The sequence below is a fragment of the Oncorhynchus masou genome, chromosome 9 (genome assembly GCF_036934945.1).
Source record: "Oncorhynchus masou masou isolate Uvic2021 chromosome 9, UVic_Omas_1.1, whole genome shotgun sequence".
Classification (NCBI taxonomy): Eukaryota; Metazoa; Chordata; class Actinopteri; order Salmoniformes; family Salmonidae; genus Oncorhynchus; species Oncorhynchus masou.
The window spans coordinates 62,158,615-62,173,897 of record NC_088220.1 but is presented as its reverse complement, the minus strand read 5'-3'; the positions used below and the strand labels follow the sequence as shown (position 1 = coordinate 62,173,897).

At 42.3% G+C, this 15,283-nt stretch overlaps 1 protein-coding gene across 18 annotated transcripts in view; it reads left to right on the top strand.

Moving 5' to 3' along the window:
• The window catches only part of LOC135546405 (elastin-like), a 92,891-nt gene that overhangs the window by 58,047 nt on the left and 19,561 nt on the right, over positions 1 to 15,283 (top strand). For 11 of the 18 annotated variants that reach the window (XM_064974814.1, XM_064974811.1, XM_064974815.1 and 8 more), the window contains exons 13-54: positions 2,454 to 2,516; positions 2,646 to 2,756; positions 4,174 to 4,221; positions 4,324 to 4,413; positions 4,535 to 4,591; positions 5,064 to 5,132; positions 5,380 to 5,415; positions 5,508 to 5,600; positions 5,747 to 5,782; positions 6,200 to 6,322; positions 6,506 to 6,562; positions 7,122 to 7,190; positions 7,438 to 7,473; positions 7,566 to 7,658; positions 7,805 to 7,840; positions 8,253 to 8,363; positions 8,546 to 8,581; positions 8,713 to 8,799; positions 8,916 to 8,951; positions 9,067 to 9,108; positions 10,480 to 10,512; positions 10,702 to 10,755; positions 11,033 to 11,065; positions 11,161 to 11,244; positions 11,453 to 11,491; positions 11,587 to 11,673; positions 11,798 to 11,833; positions 11,925 to 11,996; positions 12,122 to 12,223; positions 12,328 to 12,471; positions 12,556 to 12,627; positions 12,885 to 12,929; positions 13,044 to 13,079; positions 13,169 to 13,237; positions 13,372 to 13,437; positions 13,634 to 13,696; positions 13,886 to 13,921; positions 14,036 to 14,188; positions 14,350 to 14,466; positions 14,572 to 14,637; positions 14,779 to 14,811; positions 15,001 to 15,156. In XM_064974814.1, the coding sequence (XP_064830886.1) occupies positions 2,454 to 2,516; positions 2,646 to 2,756; positions 4,174 to 4,221; positions 4,324 to 4,413; positions 4,535 to 4,591; positions 5,064 to 5,132; positions 5,380 to 5,415; positions 5,508 to 5,600; positions 5,747 to 5,782; positions 6,200 to 6,322; positions 6,506 to 6,562; positions 7,122 to 7,190; positions 7,438 to 7,473; positions 7,566 to 7,658; positions 7,805 to 7,840; positions 8,253 to 8,363; positions 8,546 to 8,581; positions 8,713 to 8,799; positions 8,916 to 8,951; positions 9,067 to 9,108; positions 10,480 to 10,512; positions 10,702 to 10,755; positions 11,033 to 11,065; positions 11,161 to 11,244; positions 11,453 to 11,491; positions 11,587 to 11,673; positions 11,798 to 11,833; positions 11,925 to 11,996; positions 12,122 to 12,223; positions 12,328 to 12,471; positions 12,556 to 12,627; positions 12,885 to 12,929; positions 13,044 to 13,079; positions 13,169 to 13,237; positions 13,372 to 13,437; positions 13,634 to 13,696; positions 13,886 to 13,921; positions 14,036 to 14,188; positions 14,350 to 14,466; positions 14,572 to 14,637; positions 14,779 to 14,811; positions 15,001 to 15,156 (2,925 nt within the window). Of the gene's footprint in view, positions 1 to 2,453; positions 2,517 to 2,645; positions 2,757 to 4,173; positions 4,222 to 4,323; positions 4,414 to 4,534; positions 4,592 to 5,063; positions 5,133 to 5,379; positions 5,416 to 5,507; positions 5,601 to 5,746; positions 5,783 to 6,199; positions 6,323 to 6,505; positions 6,563 to 7,121; positions 7,191 to 7,437; positions 7,474 to 7,565; positions 7,659 to 7,804; positions 7,841 to 8,252; positions 8,364 to 8,545; positions 8,582 to 8,712; positions 8,800 to 8,915; positions 8,952 to 9,066; positions 9,109 to 10,479; positions 10,513 to 10,701; positions 10,756 to 11,032; positions 11,066 to 11,160; positions 11,245 to 11,452; positions 11,492 to 11,586; positions 11,674 to 11,797; positions 11,834 to 11,924; positions 12,054 to 12,121; positions 12,224 to 12,327; positions 12,472 to 12,555; positions 12,628 to 12,884; positions 12,930 to 13,043; positions 13,080 to 13,168; positions 13,238 to 13,371; positions 13,438 to 13,633; positions 13,697 to 13,885; positions 13,922 to 14,035; positions 14,189 to 14,349; positions 14,467 to 14,571; positions 14,638 to 14,778; positions 14,812 to 15,000; positions 15,157 to 15,283 lie in introns of all 18 variants that reach the window. The other 7 variants (XM_064974807.1, XM_064974805.1, XM_064974804.1 and 4 more) reach the window with 7 other exon arrangements.

Genomic DNA, 15,283 nt, shown 5'->3' with positions numbered 1-15,283 from the left:
AGAAGAGCCTTGGTCAGGGAGGTGGCCAAGAACCCGATTGTCCCCCTGACAGAGCTCCAGAGTTCTTCTGTGGAGATGGGATAACCTTTGCGAAGGACAACCAATCTCTGCACCACTCCACAAATTAGGCATTTATGGTAGAGTGGCCAGACCGAAGCCACTCCTCGGTAAAAGGCACATGACAGCCCACTTGGCGTTTGCCAAAAGGTATCTAAAGAACTCTCAGACCATGAGAAACAAGATTCTCTGGTTGGATGAAACCAAGAACTCTTTGGCCTGAATGAGAAGTTTCATGTCTGGAGGAATTCTTGCACCATCTCTACGGTGAAGCATGGTGGTGGGGATGTTTTTCAGTGGCAGGGACTGGGAGACTTGTCAGGATTGAGGCAAAGATGAACAGAGAAAAGTACAGATCCTTGATGAATACCTGCTGCAGAGCTCAGGACCTATGACTGGGGCGAAGGTTCACTGTCCAACAGGACAACGGCCCTAATCACACAGCCAAGACAACGCAGGAGTGGTTTCGGAACAAGTCTCTGAATGTCCTTGAGTGGCCCAGCCAGAGCCCGGACTTGAAGCCGATGCTCCCCGTTCAACCTGACAGCGCTTGAGAGGGTCTGCAGAGAGGAATGGGAGAAACTCCCGAAATACAGGTGTGCCAAGCTTGTAGCGTTGTACCCAAGAAGTCTCATGGCTGTAATCGCTGCCAAAGGTACGTAAACAAAGTACTGAGTAAAGGGTCTGAACAATATCGCTGTCAAAGGTACTTTAACAAAGTACTGAGTAAAGTGTCTAAACGATATTTCTGTTTGTTTTTTTATTTCTAAAAACCTGTTTTTGCTTTGTTATTATGGGGTATTGTGTGTCGATTGATGAATTTAAAAAAACTAATACATTTTAGAATAAGGCTGTAATGGAACAAAATGTCGGGGGGGGAAGTGAAGGGGTCTGAATACTTTCCGAATGCACTGTATATGCTCTCTTGAGTAAATAAATGAAGCTGGCTCCAGTAGACTAATCTTTTTTAGTGTGAACTGTATTACTGTACTGTATTGTATTATATAAACCATGATAAAGCAGAAGAGAACATGTGATTCTGGTGCAGCAAACATAGCCTACAAAGTTACAAGAATAGGCTAGAGAATTTGATTTTAACATTGAAATATAATAGGGCCTATTTGTATAATTAGTAGGCTGATGCATATATACCTTTCATATTTCCCTTAATGTTATTAGCCTCCCTCCACTTTCTCTCTCTGTTGTTGTGTCATTCCTTCCTCGTTTTCAACAGTTAATTAAATAAGTTTTGTTTTTCTTGTCTTCATCATTCTATTGACACCCTTGAGTAATATAGGACTATAATTAGATGCGGAAGGCTTTCAATTCGCTTCACGAAGATTGAATGGTAATGGGTCTGAAAAAGTAACCGCTAAAGCCTACCGCCATCGCGCATTTGCTCTCCTTTCAAACTACCCGTGAGTTCTATTGGCTGCTGTATTTAACATTCAGCAAAAAAAGAGCTTGTGTCCCTCTTCAAATAGTCTAGTGGTATAAAGCAAATGTTTTAATTATGTCCAGCAAGCTAATGTAGTCTAGCTTATCATGCATGGGACTCCAAGAGCTAGGGAGCGTTTTTTAAGGAGAGAGGCCAGCGGAGCAAAGCTGCGTGCGTATTGCGCAAGAGACGGAGGCTATAAATTAGAAGCTTATTATGCATAACCCATAATTAATTAGCTAAATATAAGGCTAATATTGCATTGAATGTATTACCTGAAAGAGGTAGGCTATGAGATATTTATATAGGGCTATATATCAATCTAGAACAGGATAGTTTATTTTGGATGCGCTTTGAATAGAGTTGATGGCAAGAGAGAGAGAAAAACTGTGAGTGAGCGCTCGCACGTGCCCTGATTTAAAGCAACGATATTCAAGTGATATTCTGTTTTAAAACTCTGCATCTGCAACTAAATAAATAATATGATTAATCTTTACAATTAAAAAACAAGGGGATCCCTGAAAGCCAGATGGAGATGTGTAAATCAGACGAGCATTTGGTATTCATGTTACTGTAGCATAGGCTATACTGCACCAAATGTAGGCCTACCTGTCACAAGAAAAAAAGTTACCATGAAGAGATCATAAGTAGGTCTACATGCATTGTGAACTGCGCTCCATACTGAGATGGGCTGTCTGTCCCCACCCTGAGTGTTGAATCATCATGCAGAGGCCCGCAGGGAACCAGATTTAGACATTACATATCATTAAATGCCATTTCACGCCATGCTGTTCATATAAATAATGTATTATAATTTACCAGTTTCTCACAGTTATTTATCCCGGGAAAAGGGAGTGGTTTTAGGCGGTCAATCCCGGTAAATCTCGGTAAATCCTGCCATTCAACCTTAATCCATTCACTAGCTAATTCTCTGATCCCCTCCTCTTCATGTCTGCAGGGTTTGGTGGTCGTGGAGTGCTGCCTGGTGTGGCCACTGGGAACGGACTCAATCCCAAATCATGTAACATTTGATTGGGATACCATGCATCTACAGATCACATTGTTTTCATGTCTAGTCTGTCTCTCTGTCTGCCTGCCTGCATGTGTTTGCCTGTCCGTCTGTCTGCCTGATATGATTTGTCCTCAACAGTGCCAGGTGGAGGACAACAGGGACCAGGAGGCTCAGGTCGTGTTGGTTACGGAGGACCAATGCAGCCAGGAGTATTCCATGGATACCCACTCAAAACTCCCAAAACACAAGGTATGTTGTCGGACAATTTAATGACTGCTAATGATATATTTTCTACTATCAATTCACAGGTAAAATGTTGATAATGAAGCTACATTTTCCAGTCTTTGCATTTACATCTTGGAATCTATAGAAATGGACACATAGCTAGTGTTAAAACAAGTGTATAGTCTTTTGGCGTGTGCAGGTAAACTGGAGGTGGCAATCCTCCATTAGTTATTTAAAAACAACTATGACTATTGTCCTTAAATGTCAATCATCCCAGTGTTTAATGGATGTTAAATGTCAGATGTTTGCAGTCACTATAAATTAAGTTGACACACTGTTGACCGTGCGTTGCAGTTCCTTTCCCTCCAGTGCACAGAGTGTCTTTTCCCCATCACCCCCATTATGGCCACATGCACAGCCCCATGCACGGCCACGGTCACATGAACGGCCACGTGCACGGGCGGTTCTATGGCTACCCCCCTCTATGGCATCAGGTCATGTATGGTGGGTTTATCATTATGAATTGGCTGCTGAGAATCGTTCTCTTTTTGAGGCCTAGGTCCTGGCTTTGGGACAAGGGTGTTTTCTTTCCTCTTCAAAACTGAGTTGTTTTCAAAAATGAGACCCTTTTCACCATGTGTTGTTGCAGTCACATCATCACGTTCTAGGAAGACCTCAAAATCAGAACAATACATCTACCACCTTCCCCTCTAAGACGCTTCGAGAATCTGAAAAGTGCAGTACCTCCGAACCGTAACCCACTAAAAGTGTGATTGCTCCTGTCATGTATTGTATGTAAGTTAGCTGCTTCACCCCCATTCCCTATAAGGGACCACCACTTCAATCAATGTCAGTTAATATTATGTGTGTTAAGACAACATGGTCTTCGTTATCTATTTACCGTATGTGGTCCCTCACAGGGAAGAGTGTCATGCAGCCAAAAGCATACAGTAGGTTAGAGCTCTCCTTTGGCCTCCTCTCAGATCTGTAGTCACTCAGGGGCAATAGTAAGATCTGAGTGGACTGACCAATCCTCCTTGTCTGTTCCGTAGCTTCGTTTTCAGAATGTTTCTTGATGTTTGTAGCAGGCTAGGTCATATCTCTGCATCAAATCAACAGCGGTTTGATGAGAAACAAATGTAGCTGTGTTTACACATGCAAAAACCCAAACTGCTTCAGCTAATGACCTACTGGGCTCAAACCTTAACAATGATGTAGAACTACTAACCCTCTACATTAGATGTATTAACGTTTACTGCTGAATATACTTGAGTGTAATTGTGTGGTTTTATGTATTTGGATGGATCTGGAATGAATAAATCAGCAATAAATCAATACCTTAAAACAAAGACTGTTCAAAAACATTGAAGTAAGTCATTGATTTTCTGACAGTTCAAAACATTTACTCTATTCCGTTTATTTGTCACCATGGTTTCCACAGGTGGCTATGGAGCGAAAGCTGGAGGAGCTGGAGGCAAACTTCCATTTGGTACAGAAAGTTTTTCACATGTAAATGTTTTAAGTATTGTGTTTGCGTGTATGTGTAATTGTATGTGTGTAGATGGTAGATGTTTCTCTCCACTTGTTTCAGGATACGGGGGCTTTGGTGGTGGTGGTGGAGCAGGCCTTCCTGGGGGAAAAGGAGGTCCTGGATCCAAGCCTGGATACCCCATTGGAACTGGTAGGGATTTGGAGAACACTTACACAAATATATGTGAAAATATATTTTAAAAGCTCTCTATTACTTCAATGAATTTGAAATGAGACCTGTAACTCTGTCTATGTTCCCCGACTCTCTGCAGGTGTGGGGACAGGAGGTCTTAACCCGGCTCAGGCTCAAGCTAAAGCTGCTAAATATGGTAATGATCGCTATCACAGGGCTACTGAAATGTCTTTACTTCAACTACTAACTCTTGAGGTGTTTACTCTCTCTCTCGTTATCTCTCTCTCTCTTTATCTCTCTCTCTTTATCTCTCTCTCTTTATCTCTCTCTTTCTTTATCTCTCTCTCTCTCTCTTTCTCTCTCTCTCTCTCTCTCTCGCTCTCTCTTTATCTCTCTCTTTATCTCCCTCTCTCTCTCTCTCTCTCTCTCTCTCTTTATCTCTCTTTATCTCTCTTTATCTCTCTCTCTTTATCTCTCTCTTTATCTCTCTTTATCTCTCTCTCTTTATCTCTCTCTCTTTATCTCTCTTTATCTCTCTCTCTCTGTATCTCTCTTTATCTCTCTCTCTCTCTCTCTCTTTATCTCTCTCTCTCTCTTTATCTCTCTTTATCTCTCTCTCTCTGTATCTCTCTTTATCTCTCTCTCTCTCTCTCTCTACCCACCCCTAGGTGCTGGTTTGGGTGGTGTGCCTGGTGCTGGTGGAGCCTACCCTGGAGCGGGAGGAGCTTACCCTGGAGGTGAGAGAGAGAGAAAGAGAGTATGAGAAAGAGATCTCTGACCTACTACTGTACCTGCCAGTGTACAGTACCACCAAACAAAACTACTAGACAGGACAGCTACAGTTACTGCAGGACAGCAACATTACTACCACTAGATATTCAGAGGATACAAATGAAACATATAGCTTTTTCACTCTTTTTGTGGTCTATACTGACAGTGTATATCTAAAGCTGTTCAGATGTTTATTTTATTTTTACGTTTCAGGCTATAATCCTGCTGCAGCCAAAGCTGCTAAATATGGTAAGAAACATCACTCAGAACAGAAATATCAGAGTTTTAGATAGTAAGACTAGACTGAATGTGAGTCGTTTTCTTGTGACCCTCCACCATAGGAGTCCCAGGAGGTGCAGGGGGCGTCCCAGGTCTTGGATCAGTAGCAGGAGGAGCAGGAGGAGTACCTGGAGGGGTACCCGGAGGAACTGGAGGTACATATGAAAGAAACTGTACAACTTAAAAATCTGATAGACCTCTTACAGTGAGTTTGTTAGTTCATAATTCTGCCACATTTTTTTGTGATTGCAGTTTGACTATAAAAATCTGGGTTTCTAATTCATAAACTTTTGCATTTCAGGATATAACCCTGCTGCGGCCAAAGCTGCTAAATATGGTATGACAAATCTCTCAAAACAAGTGGTGGTACATAAATGTTTTATTTTCACATTTAAAGGGGTAAACAGCGGTTGCTACATCATTTTTTAAAATGAATTAATGATACTGTTTATACCAACATATTCCTGAAGAATATAACATATAGCTGCTTCCTTAGTTCAGCTGAACTGTCGTACCATCAGAATTCAAAATAAACATGTTTTACTCCTTTGTTTGTAAACCTTTTTATTGTAAACAAATACTGCATAGCCTCAAAACAGTGTTAAAACTATAATGTTGATATCATGGATGGTCAGTCTTGCATTTGTAGCGCTGTCTATAAATGTGAGATTGTTTTGTTATTGTTTGAACTGCAGATCATCCCTTTAACTAACTGTTCTTGTCTTGTCTTGTCTTGTCTTGTCTTGCCACACAGGAGTTCCAGGGGGTGCAGGAGCAGGCCTAGGAGCTGGAGGACTTGGAGGAGTACCAGGAGGGGTACTAGGAGCTGGAGGACTTGGAGGAGTACCAGGAGGGGGAGGTGTACCTGGGGCTGGAGGTGAGCCTAAAAGTATACTACACATTTATCACTAATCTCATCTCAGTGGTGCTGCTCTTTACTGTGTAGATTAAGGACTTTATTCAGGTATGATATTGTAAACTAGATGGTTATATTTGGCAAAAATATTCGAAATTTGAAATGAGACCTGTAACTCTGTCTATGTTCCCCGACTCTCTGCAGGTGTGGGGACAGGAGGTCTTAACCCGGCTCAGGCTCAAGCTAAAGCTGCTAAATATGGTAATGATCGCTATCACAGGGCTACTGAAATGTCTTTACTTCAACTACTAACTCTTGAGGTGTTTACTCTCTCTCTCTTTATCTCTCTCTCTCTGTATCTCTCTTTATCTCTCTCTCTTTATCTCTCTCTCTCTCTTTATCTCTCTTTATCTCTCTCTCTCTGTATCTCTCTTTATCTCTCTATCTCTTTATCTCTCTTTATCTCTCTCTCTCTTTATCTCTCTCTCTTTATCTCTCTTTATCTCTCTCTCTTTATCTCTCTCACTCTCTCTTTATCTCTCTCTCCTCTCTCTCTCTCTCTCTCTCTCTCTCTTTATCTCTCTCTCTCTCTCTCTCTCTTTCTCTCTCTCTCTCTCTCTCTCTTTATCTCTCTCTCTCTCACTCTCTCTCTCTCTCCCCTCTCTCTCTCTCTCCCCTCTCTCTCTCTCTCTCTCTCTCTCTCTCTCTCTCTCTCTCTCTATCTCTCTCTCTCTCTCTCTCTCTCTCTTTATCTCTCTCTCTCTCTCTCTCTTTATCTCTCTCTCTCTCTCTCTCTCTCTCTCTCTCTACCCACCCCTAGGTGCTGGTTTGGGTGGTGTGCCTGGTGCAGGTGGAGCCTACCCTGGAGCGGGGGGAGCTTACCCTGGAGGTGAGAGAGAGAGAAAGAGAGTGTGAGAAAGAGATCTCTGACCTACTACTGTACCTGACAGTGTACGGTACCACCAAACAAAACTACTAGACAGGACAGCTACAGTTACTGCAGAACAGCAACATTACTACCACTAGATATTCAGAGGATACAAATGAAACATATAGCTTTTTCACTCTTTTTGTGGTCTATACTGACAGTGTATATCTAAAGCTGTTCAGATGTTTATTTTATTTTTACGTTTCAGGCTATAATCCTGCTGCAGCCAAAGCTGCTAAATATGGTAAGAAACATCACTCAGAACAGAAATATCAGAGTTTTAGATAGTAAGACTAGACTGAATGTGAGTCGTTTTCTTGTGACCCTCCACCATAGGAGTCCCAGGAGGTGCAGGGGGCGTCCCAGGTCTTGGATCAGTAGCAGGAGGAGCAGGAGGAGTACCTGGAGGGGTACCCGGAGGAACTGGAGGTACATATGAAAGAAACTGTACAACTTAAATATCTGATAGACCTCTTACAGTGAGTTTGTTAGTTCATAATTCTGCCACATTTTTTTGTGATTGCAGTTTGACTATAAAAATCTGGGTTTCTAATGCATAAACTTTTGCATTTCAGGATATAACCCTGCTGCGGCCAAAGCTGCTAAATATGGTATGACAAATCTCTCAAAACAAGTGGTGGTACATAAATGTTTTATTTTCACATTTAAAGGGGTAAACAGCGGTTGCTACATCATTTTTTAAAATGAATTAATGATACTGTTTATACCAACATATTCCTGAAGAATATAACATATAGCTGCTTCCTTAGTTCAGCTGAACTGTTGTACCATTAGAATTCAAAATAAACATGTTTTACTCCTTTGTTTGTAAACCTTTTTATTGTAAACAAATACTGCATAGCCTCAAAACAGTGTTAAAACTATAATGTTGATATCATGGATGGTCAGTCTTGCATTTGTAGCGCTGTCTATAAATGTGAGATTGCTTTGTTATTGTTTGAACTGCAGATCATCCCTTTAACTAACTGTTCTTGTCTTGTCTTGTCTTGTCTTGCCACACAGGAGTTCCAGGGGGTGCAGGAGCAGGCCTAGGAGCTGGAGGACTTGGAGGAGTACCAGGAGGGGTACTAGGAGCTGGAGGACTTGGAGGGGGAGGTGTACCTGGGGCTGGAGGTGAGCCTAAAAGTATACTACACATTTATCACTAATCTCATCTCAGTGGTGCTGCTCTTTACTGTGTAGATTAAGGACTTTATTCAGGTATGATATTGTAAACTAGATGGTTATATTTGGCAAAAATATTTAATTATTTATAGAATATAAAAATCACTCGTGATTAACTTTTTGCATTTTAGGATTTAATCCCGCAGCGGCCAAAGCAGCTAAATATGGTAAATAATCACTCAAAACAGCAACATCAGAATTGGTACATTGATTGAATTCATACTGTTAACTAATTTAGTTCCACTGAATTTAGACATGCTTCTGAAATCCAATGGTTTTCTTGTGTCTCTCTACACAGGACTCCCTGGAGGAGGTGCAGGCGGTCTTCCAGGTGCTGGATCAGTTGCAGGAGGAGTAGGAGGAGTACCAGGAGCTGGGGCTGGAGGTACAGTAAGGAGCACCATTGGGGTGCAGGATGTCATGTAGTTTGACTCTACTCTATGTCTACTGTAATGGCTTGGCGGAATTTCCTTTTTAATGAATTAACGTTTTACATTTCAGGATATGATCCTGCTGCGGCCAAAGCCGCTAAATATGGTAAGAAACATCACCCGTAACAGCAACATCAGAGTTGGTACATTGGTTTTAGCTCATGCTGAAATTGTCTGTCCACTTTTAACCAACTCTTGTTTTCATGTCACCCTCCCCACAGCAGTTCCAGGAGGAGCAGGCGCAGGGTTAGGGGGAGCTGGAGGTAGGCTGAACACCTCTGAATGGAGGAACATACTACATACCTCTACTACAGTATGTTTGCCAAGCTATAGCTTAAACTAAAGTACAGTCATGTCCAAAATGATTGGCACCCTTGATAAAGATGAGCAAAAAAGACTGAATAAATAATACAATTATTGACCTATGCTCTCAAAACAATGGGGAAATTCTATTATTTTATATTAATACAATTGCTCAGAGTGTTCTTGCGAGGATAACGACACTGAGCCTTTGTCTAAAATATTTGATGACATTGGGAGGGATCTTAGACCATTCCATTCCACCAGTCCGGAGACTGAGATGGCCATGGCAAAATGTTGATTTTGGGGACAATTAACCATTTCTTTGTTGATGTTGATGTCTGTTTAGGATTATTGTCTTGATGGAAGATCCACTTACGGCCAAACTTAAGTTCCCACCACTGGTGGGCATGGCCAAAGAGTTCTGTTTTCATGTCATATGACTATAGCACTACCTGGAGTTTGATAAACAGCATTGGCACTTGCCTTGGAACGGGTGCTATGGTCAGATGACATGAACATAGAGCTCTTTGGCCATGCACACCACTGGTGAGTTTGGCATTGAAAACAGAAGCATGTGCAGAAAAGTACCTCATACCTACTGTAAAATAGGATGGTGGATCTTTGACTATCTTTGGCTAGACAATAACCCAAAGCACTAATCAAAATCCACAAAGAAATTGATAATTTACCACAAAACCAGCATTTTGCAATAGCCATCTCAGTCTCTGGATTCGAACCCCATTGAATACCTGTGGTTTAAATTGACGAGTGCAGTCCATAACCGCAAACAAAGGACATCAAGGTTCTGGAAAGGTTCTGTTTGGAGAAATAGTCTATGATCCCTCCCAACATGATCTCCAATCTCATAAAACTCTGTGTCTTTATCCTCGCAAGGAGAGGGTGCTAGAGTATTGAAAACAGGTGTGGCAATAATGTTTTATCTAGATCTATTTCTCTGAGCAATTGTCAATTGTATTAATATTAATATAATTCCACCATTTTTTGGAGCATAAAATATAGTTCAGTATTTGTGTTATTTATTTAATAGTCTTTTTTGCTCATCTTTATCAAGAGTGCCAACAATTATGTACCCCACTGTACATTATCCCAGCTACTGGGCTCTGCATGAAGGTGATGTGCCTTGCTCAAGCAGACCCCAACCTGAGAGTTGGTAACCAGTGCATTTTGCCTGTAGACATCCTTGTATATGCATTATAATTCTGTATTGTCTTGACTCCTATCAAGTGCACTAACCTGGATTGGCACTGCAGCTTTAAACTCAATGTAGCAGATATCCTAACACCATTACCATTTTCATCATCTCTGAACAGGCTATGGAGCGGGAGCCAGGCCTCCCTATTATGGTGAGGATAACTAACCAAAACATCCTGAAGCTGCCCAGGCCACAGACTTTACAATGCTGTTAACACACCATCACTGAAGGGCTTCGTTCTTTGGCTTAGCTAGCTCCAACTCACACTAGTCTTTTTTAATAATAGAAATGATCATGCTGTATAGTGTAATATACTGTATGGATGTTACCCTCCCTATAGGTGTTCCAGGGAGTGCTGGATTTGGGGGAGCAGGGACTTTTCCAGGGGCTGGAGGTACCTTGTCTAATTATTGCACTATAGTATCTTACGCTTGTAGCAATTTCATGAATTCATTGAGAGCATAAACTACTGCTTGAGGAGACTCAGAAATTCACGGTAAAACAAATGTTCATGATCAAGTTCATTTGAATCATTAAGATGTACAGTCATTTCTACCCTCCAGACACTATGTGCTGTCTGCTGCTATTTTATGGGGATAGAAATGCAGTTGTATTTTGCTATTCAAGCCAGGAAGGACGATGTAAGATAATTTAATTATTTTTTATTTTAGGATACAACCCTGCCACCAAAGCTGCTAAATATGGTAAGAAAACCACATTTGAAACAGCTTCAGGCTCATTCAGTGTTGGTACATTGCTTAATTTATGCTGCTATTTTTCTTGTGACCCTCCACCATAGGAGTACCAGGAGGTGCAGGAGCAGGCCTAGGAGCTGGAGGACTTGGAGGAGCAGGAGGAGGGGTACCAGGGGCTGGGGGTGGAGGTATCTCATCATGGTCTAGGCCTAGGGCTTATAACAATTTTAATGAATCGATAGTATAAACCAGTGCTTGGCAACAGGATTATCTAAAGTGATATTTATATCTCATGATCTTATTACATTTCAGGATATGGGGCTGGAAATGCAGTTTTGTTATATTATCCAAGTCAGGAGTGATGTTTTGAATTATTGTCATTGTTTTGTATTTCAGGATACAATCCTGCTGCCGCTGCCAAAGCTGCTAAGTACGGTAAGAAAATCACTCCATATCAGGCCAGACTCATTCAGTGTTGATACAATAGTTGAATTTGAAATCCAATGTTTGTTTTTTTCCCTCGGCCATAGGGGTCCCAGGAGGTGCAGGGGCAGGCCTAGGAGCTGGAGGTCTTGGAGGAACAGGAGGGGTACCAGCAGGAGGAGCTGGGGCTGGAGGTCAGTCATGATGCTTGACTTCTCCAATCCATTCACACTGTTTTGTATGCTACTGCATTATGTGGCTTGGAAAGTGTGACATTGAAAATGTTTTTTTTAAATCTATGAATTTATTTATTTGTAGGGTATAATCCTGCTGCTGCCAAAGCTGCTAAATATGGTAAAGAAGAAAAGTGACAAGTCTACTGTATCTTTTCAATTGTTAAGTTAGCCATGACTTAACAACAAAATCTTGATGTTTTCTACCTCAGGAGTCCCCGGAGGTGCAGGAGCAGGAGGAGTACCTGGAGGAGGAGCAGGAGGAGTACCTGGAGGAGGAGCAGGTGGTGTACCTGGGGCTTTAGGATATAATCCCGCTGCAGCCAAAGCTGCTAAATATGGTAATATTACTAAAAACACAAGGCTAGTCTCATTCAGTGTTGGTTTATGGTATACATGACTGTTCCAGGAGGTGCAGGAGCAGGTCTAGGAGCTGGAGGACTTGGAGGAGGGGGGGGTGTACCTTGGGCTGGAGGATATAATCCCGCTGCAGCCAAAGCTGCGAAATATGGTAGAAAAATCACTCAAAACAGCAACATCAGAGTTGGTACATTGGTTGAATTCATGCTGACATTTCAGGTTTTAAAATCAGATAATTTCCATGTGAACACACAGGAGTTCAAGGAGGTGTAGGAACAGGCCTGGGAGCAGGAGGACTTGGAGGAGCAGGAGGAATACAGGGAGTACCTGGAGGAGGAGCAGGGGTTGTCCCTGGGGCTGGAGGATATAATCCTGCTGCAGCCAAAGCTGCTAAATATGGTAAGAAAAATTCATAATGACATTTCTGTCAATGTTTTACAGTACTACCGTGTGTCTGCTCATGACGTGTCTCCTGTGTTATAGGTCAGGGGGCTGCTGGTGGGCCAGGGGGTGGATATGGGGGTGTGCCTGCTGGAGGATATCCCAGGCCTGGGAGTACGTATACCAAAGGAAGGGTCTGGGGGAGGAGTGGAAGTAAAGGCAGTGTTCACACATACAATATGTATTTGTTCCTATGTATAATACATCTATATGTAGTTTGTAAACATTGCATAGGGGTAGAGTTGGCTTTATATACAGGTTTAAGCTGTGGAGTTAGTGTGTTTGAGCAGAGGGTTTGGTTTTAAGGTAAAGTGGGCTACATTGCCTTATAGTGCTACTTGGTTGATGATGTTCCATGTTTTGACTGACAGGCTATGGGGGATATGGAGGGGCAGCAGGAGGGGCAGGAGCTGGAGGTACGTTTCTAATGATGCCAACTTGATATACTGTAATATCATGAATTGATAGCATAAACTAGTGTTAGTAACACTACTGTATCATGAGGCTTGGGATGCTTTTTTACATTTCAGGATATAATCCTGCTGCGGCCAAAGCTGCTAAATATGGTAAGAAGAAGAAGAGTATACTGTATCTTAGGCAGTTCTGAATGGAGACAGTATTTCAAAATAATAACCATTTCTTCTTGTGGTCCCAGGAGCTGGAGTAGCCGGCCTAGGAGGAGCAGGAGGAGGGCCAGGGACTGGGGCTGGACCAGGATATGGAGGTTTGCACAGAAGTTGAAATCTAATGTAATCTGGAAGAGTTAATACTGTTGGTTATGATTGGGGAGCTTTGGTCTGTCTTATCAAACCATTTATGAGGTCATTTATAAACGTTGCTATTTGTTTTGTATTGCAGGCTATGGAGGATATGGAGGGGTACCAGCAGGAGGGGCTGCCGCTGCTGCCAAAGCTGCTAAATATGGTATTTTATCCTCTCCATGATTTTGAAAAATGTACTGCCTAACCGTTGTATTAATATACTGTACTGATACACTGCCGGTGGTGCCAAACCCACAAAATAAATTTCATTTTTTCCCGCTGGGTTTCAAAGAAGCAACCATTAGATATTACATGTTGTTTAAACCACCAAATAATAACATCCTGAGCCTGATCTGTAGGAGTTCCAGGAGGAGCTGGCGTGGCCGGGAGAGCAGGAGGAGTACCCGGGGCTGGATATGGAGGTGAGTCCGTTTTGGCTTTGCCAAGGAAATGTACTGTACTATATGCTACACATTATGTTGATCTCTGTAAAGGGTATCCTGGAATAGAAAACATTTTCTTTGGACATTCTCCTAACCACCCCCCAATTGTTTTAGTGAGTTCATAAATCAGGGATGATGTCTTTCATTTATTAACTTTTTGCATGTCAGGACATAATCCTGCTGCGGCCAAAGCTGCTAAATATGGTAAGAAAAAACACTCAAAACAGCAACATCAGAGTTGGTACATTGGTTATATTCATACTTAAACTTCTGTCTACTTTTAACTAACTATAATTTTCTTGTGACCCTCCACCACAGGAGTTCCAGGAGGTGCAGGAGCAGGCCTAGGAGCTGGAGGACTTGGAGGAGCAGGAGGAGGGGTACCAGGGGCTGGAGGACTTGGAGGAGCAGGAGGAGGGGTACCGGGGGCTGGAGGATATAACCCTGCTGCGGCCAAAGCTGCTAAATATGGTAAGATCACTCAAAACAATCAATCTCATTCATTATTGGTACATTGGTTGAATTTACGTCTGTCTTAAGACGTGGTGTGACAAGTCTACTGTATCTTTGGCAGTTCTGAAGCTGGACATTCATTAAAAATCCAATTGTTTTCTTGTGGCCCTCTACCACAGGAGTCCCTGGAGGTGCAGGAGCAGGAATAGGAGCAGGAGGATTACCAGGAGGAGGAGGGGGGGGTGTAACTGGGGCTGGTGGATATAATCCCGCTGCAGCCAAAGCTGCTAAATATGGTAAGATCACTCAAAACAGCAACATCAGAATTTGTACATTAGTTGAATTCATGCTCACATCTCTGGTTTTGAAATCATATAATTTCCTTGTGAACCTCTATGCAGGAGTCCCAGGAGGTGTAGGAACAGGCTTAGGAGCAGGAGGAGTACAGGGTGGAGTAGGAGCTGGAGGTATGTCAGAGGATGTGTGTGAATAGTAAAGACATCAGAAAGAGCTCCAACAGCATCACGGTCTGGTCTGTCTTTCTGTGAGATATCAAGGTGATTCAGAATACAGTGAAAATATGAATGATGTGATGCTTGTGATTGCAGGATATGATCCCGCGGCCAAAGCTGCTAAATATGGTAAGAGCCTCTCTTGTTCTGTCATAACTTTTAGTCTAGGTAATGCAGACCAGTGGAAGAACAATATTGTTTTTCTGTTCTGTGCCGTCTCTGTACAGTACCTATTATCTCTTGTTAGCTGAATCAAGATTTTCACCATAGCTCAAGAGATTATACTGTACCCTCACCTATGTTCTTACCTGCCCACAGGTAAGCCAAACGGGGTGGGCATCGGTGGAGAAGGTGTGCCAGCGCCAGCAGCGACTCCAAGTCCAGGTGTGGGCGTGGGTGGTGGTGTTGGAGGAACTGCCATTGAGCGCACTGACTTACCAGTGGGCACAGGGATACCTATCGCAGGCAAACCAGGTAAATGGATACGAGTTTCACCTTTGATTCTTGCTAGGTTTATTTTATAGTTCCTTCAGGATAATTCCTAGTACTACACAACTAGGTCCAAAATGAAGGGTTGAAAGAAAATCCACAAAGTTCCTAA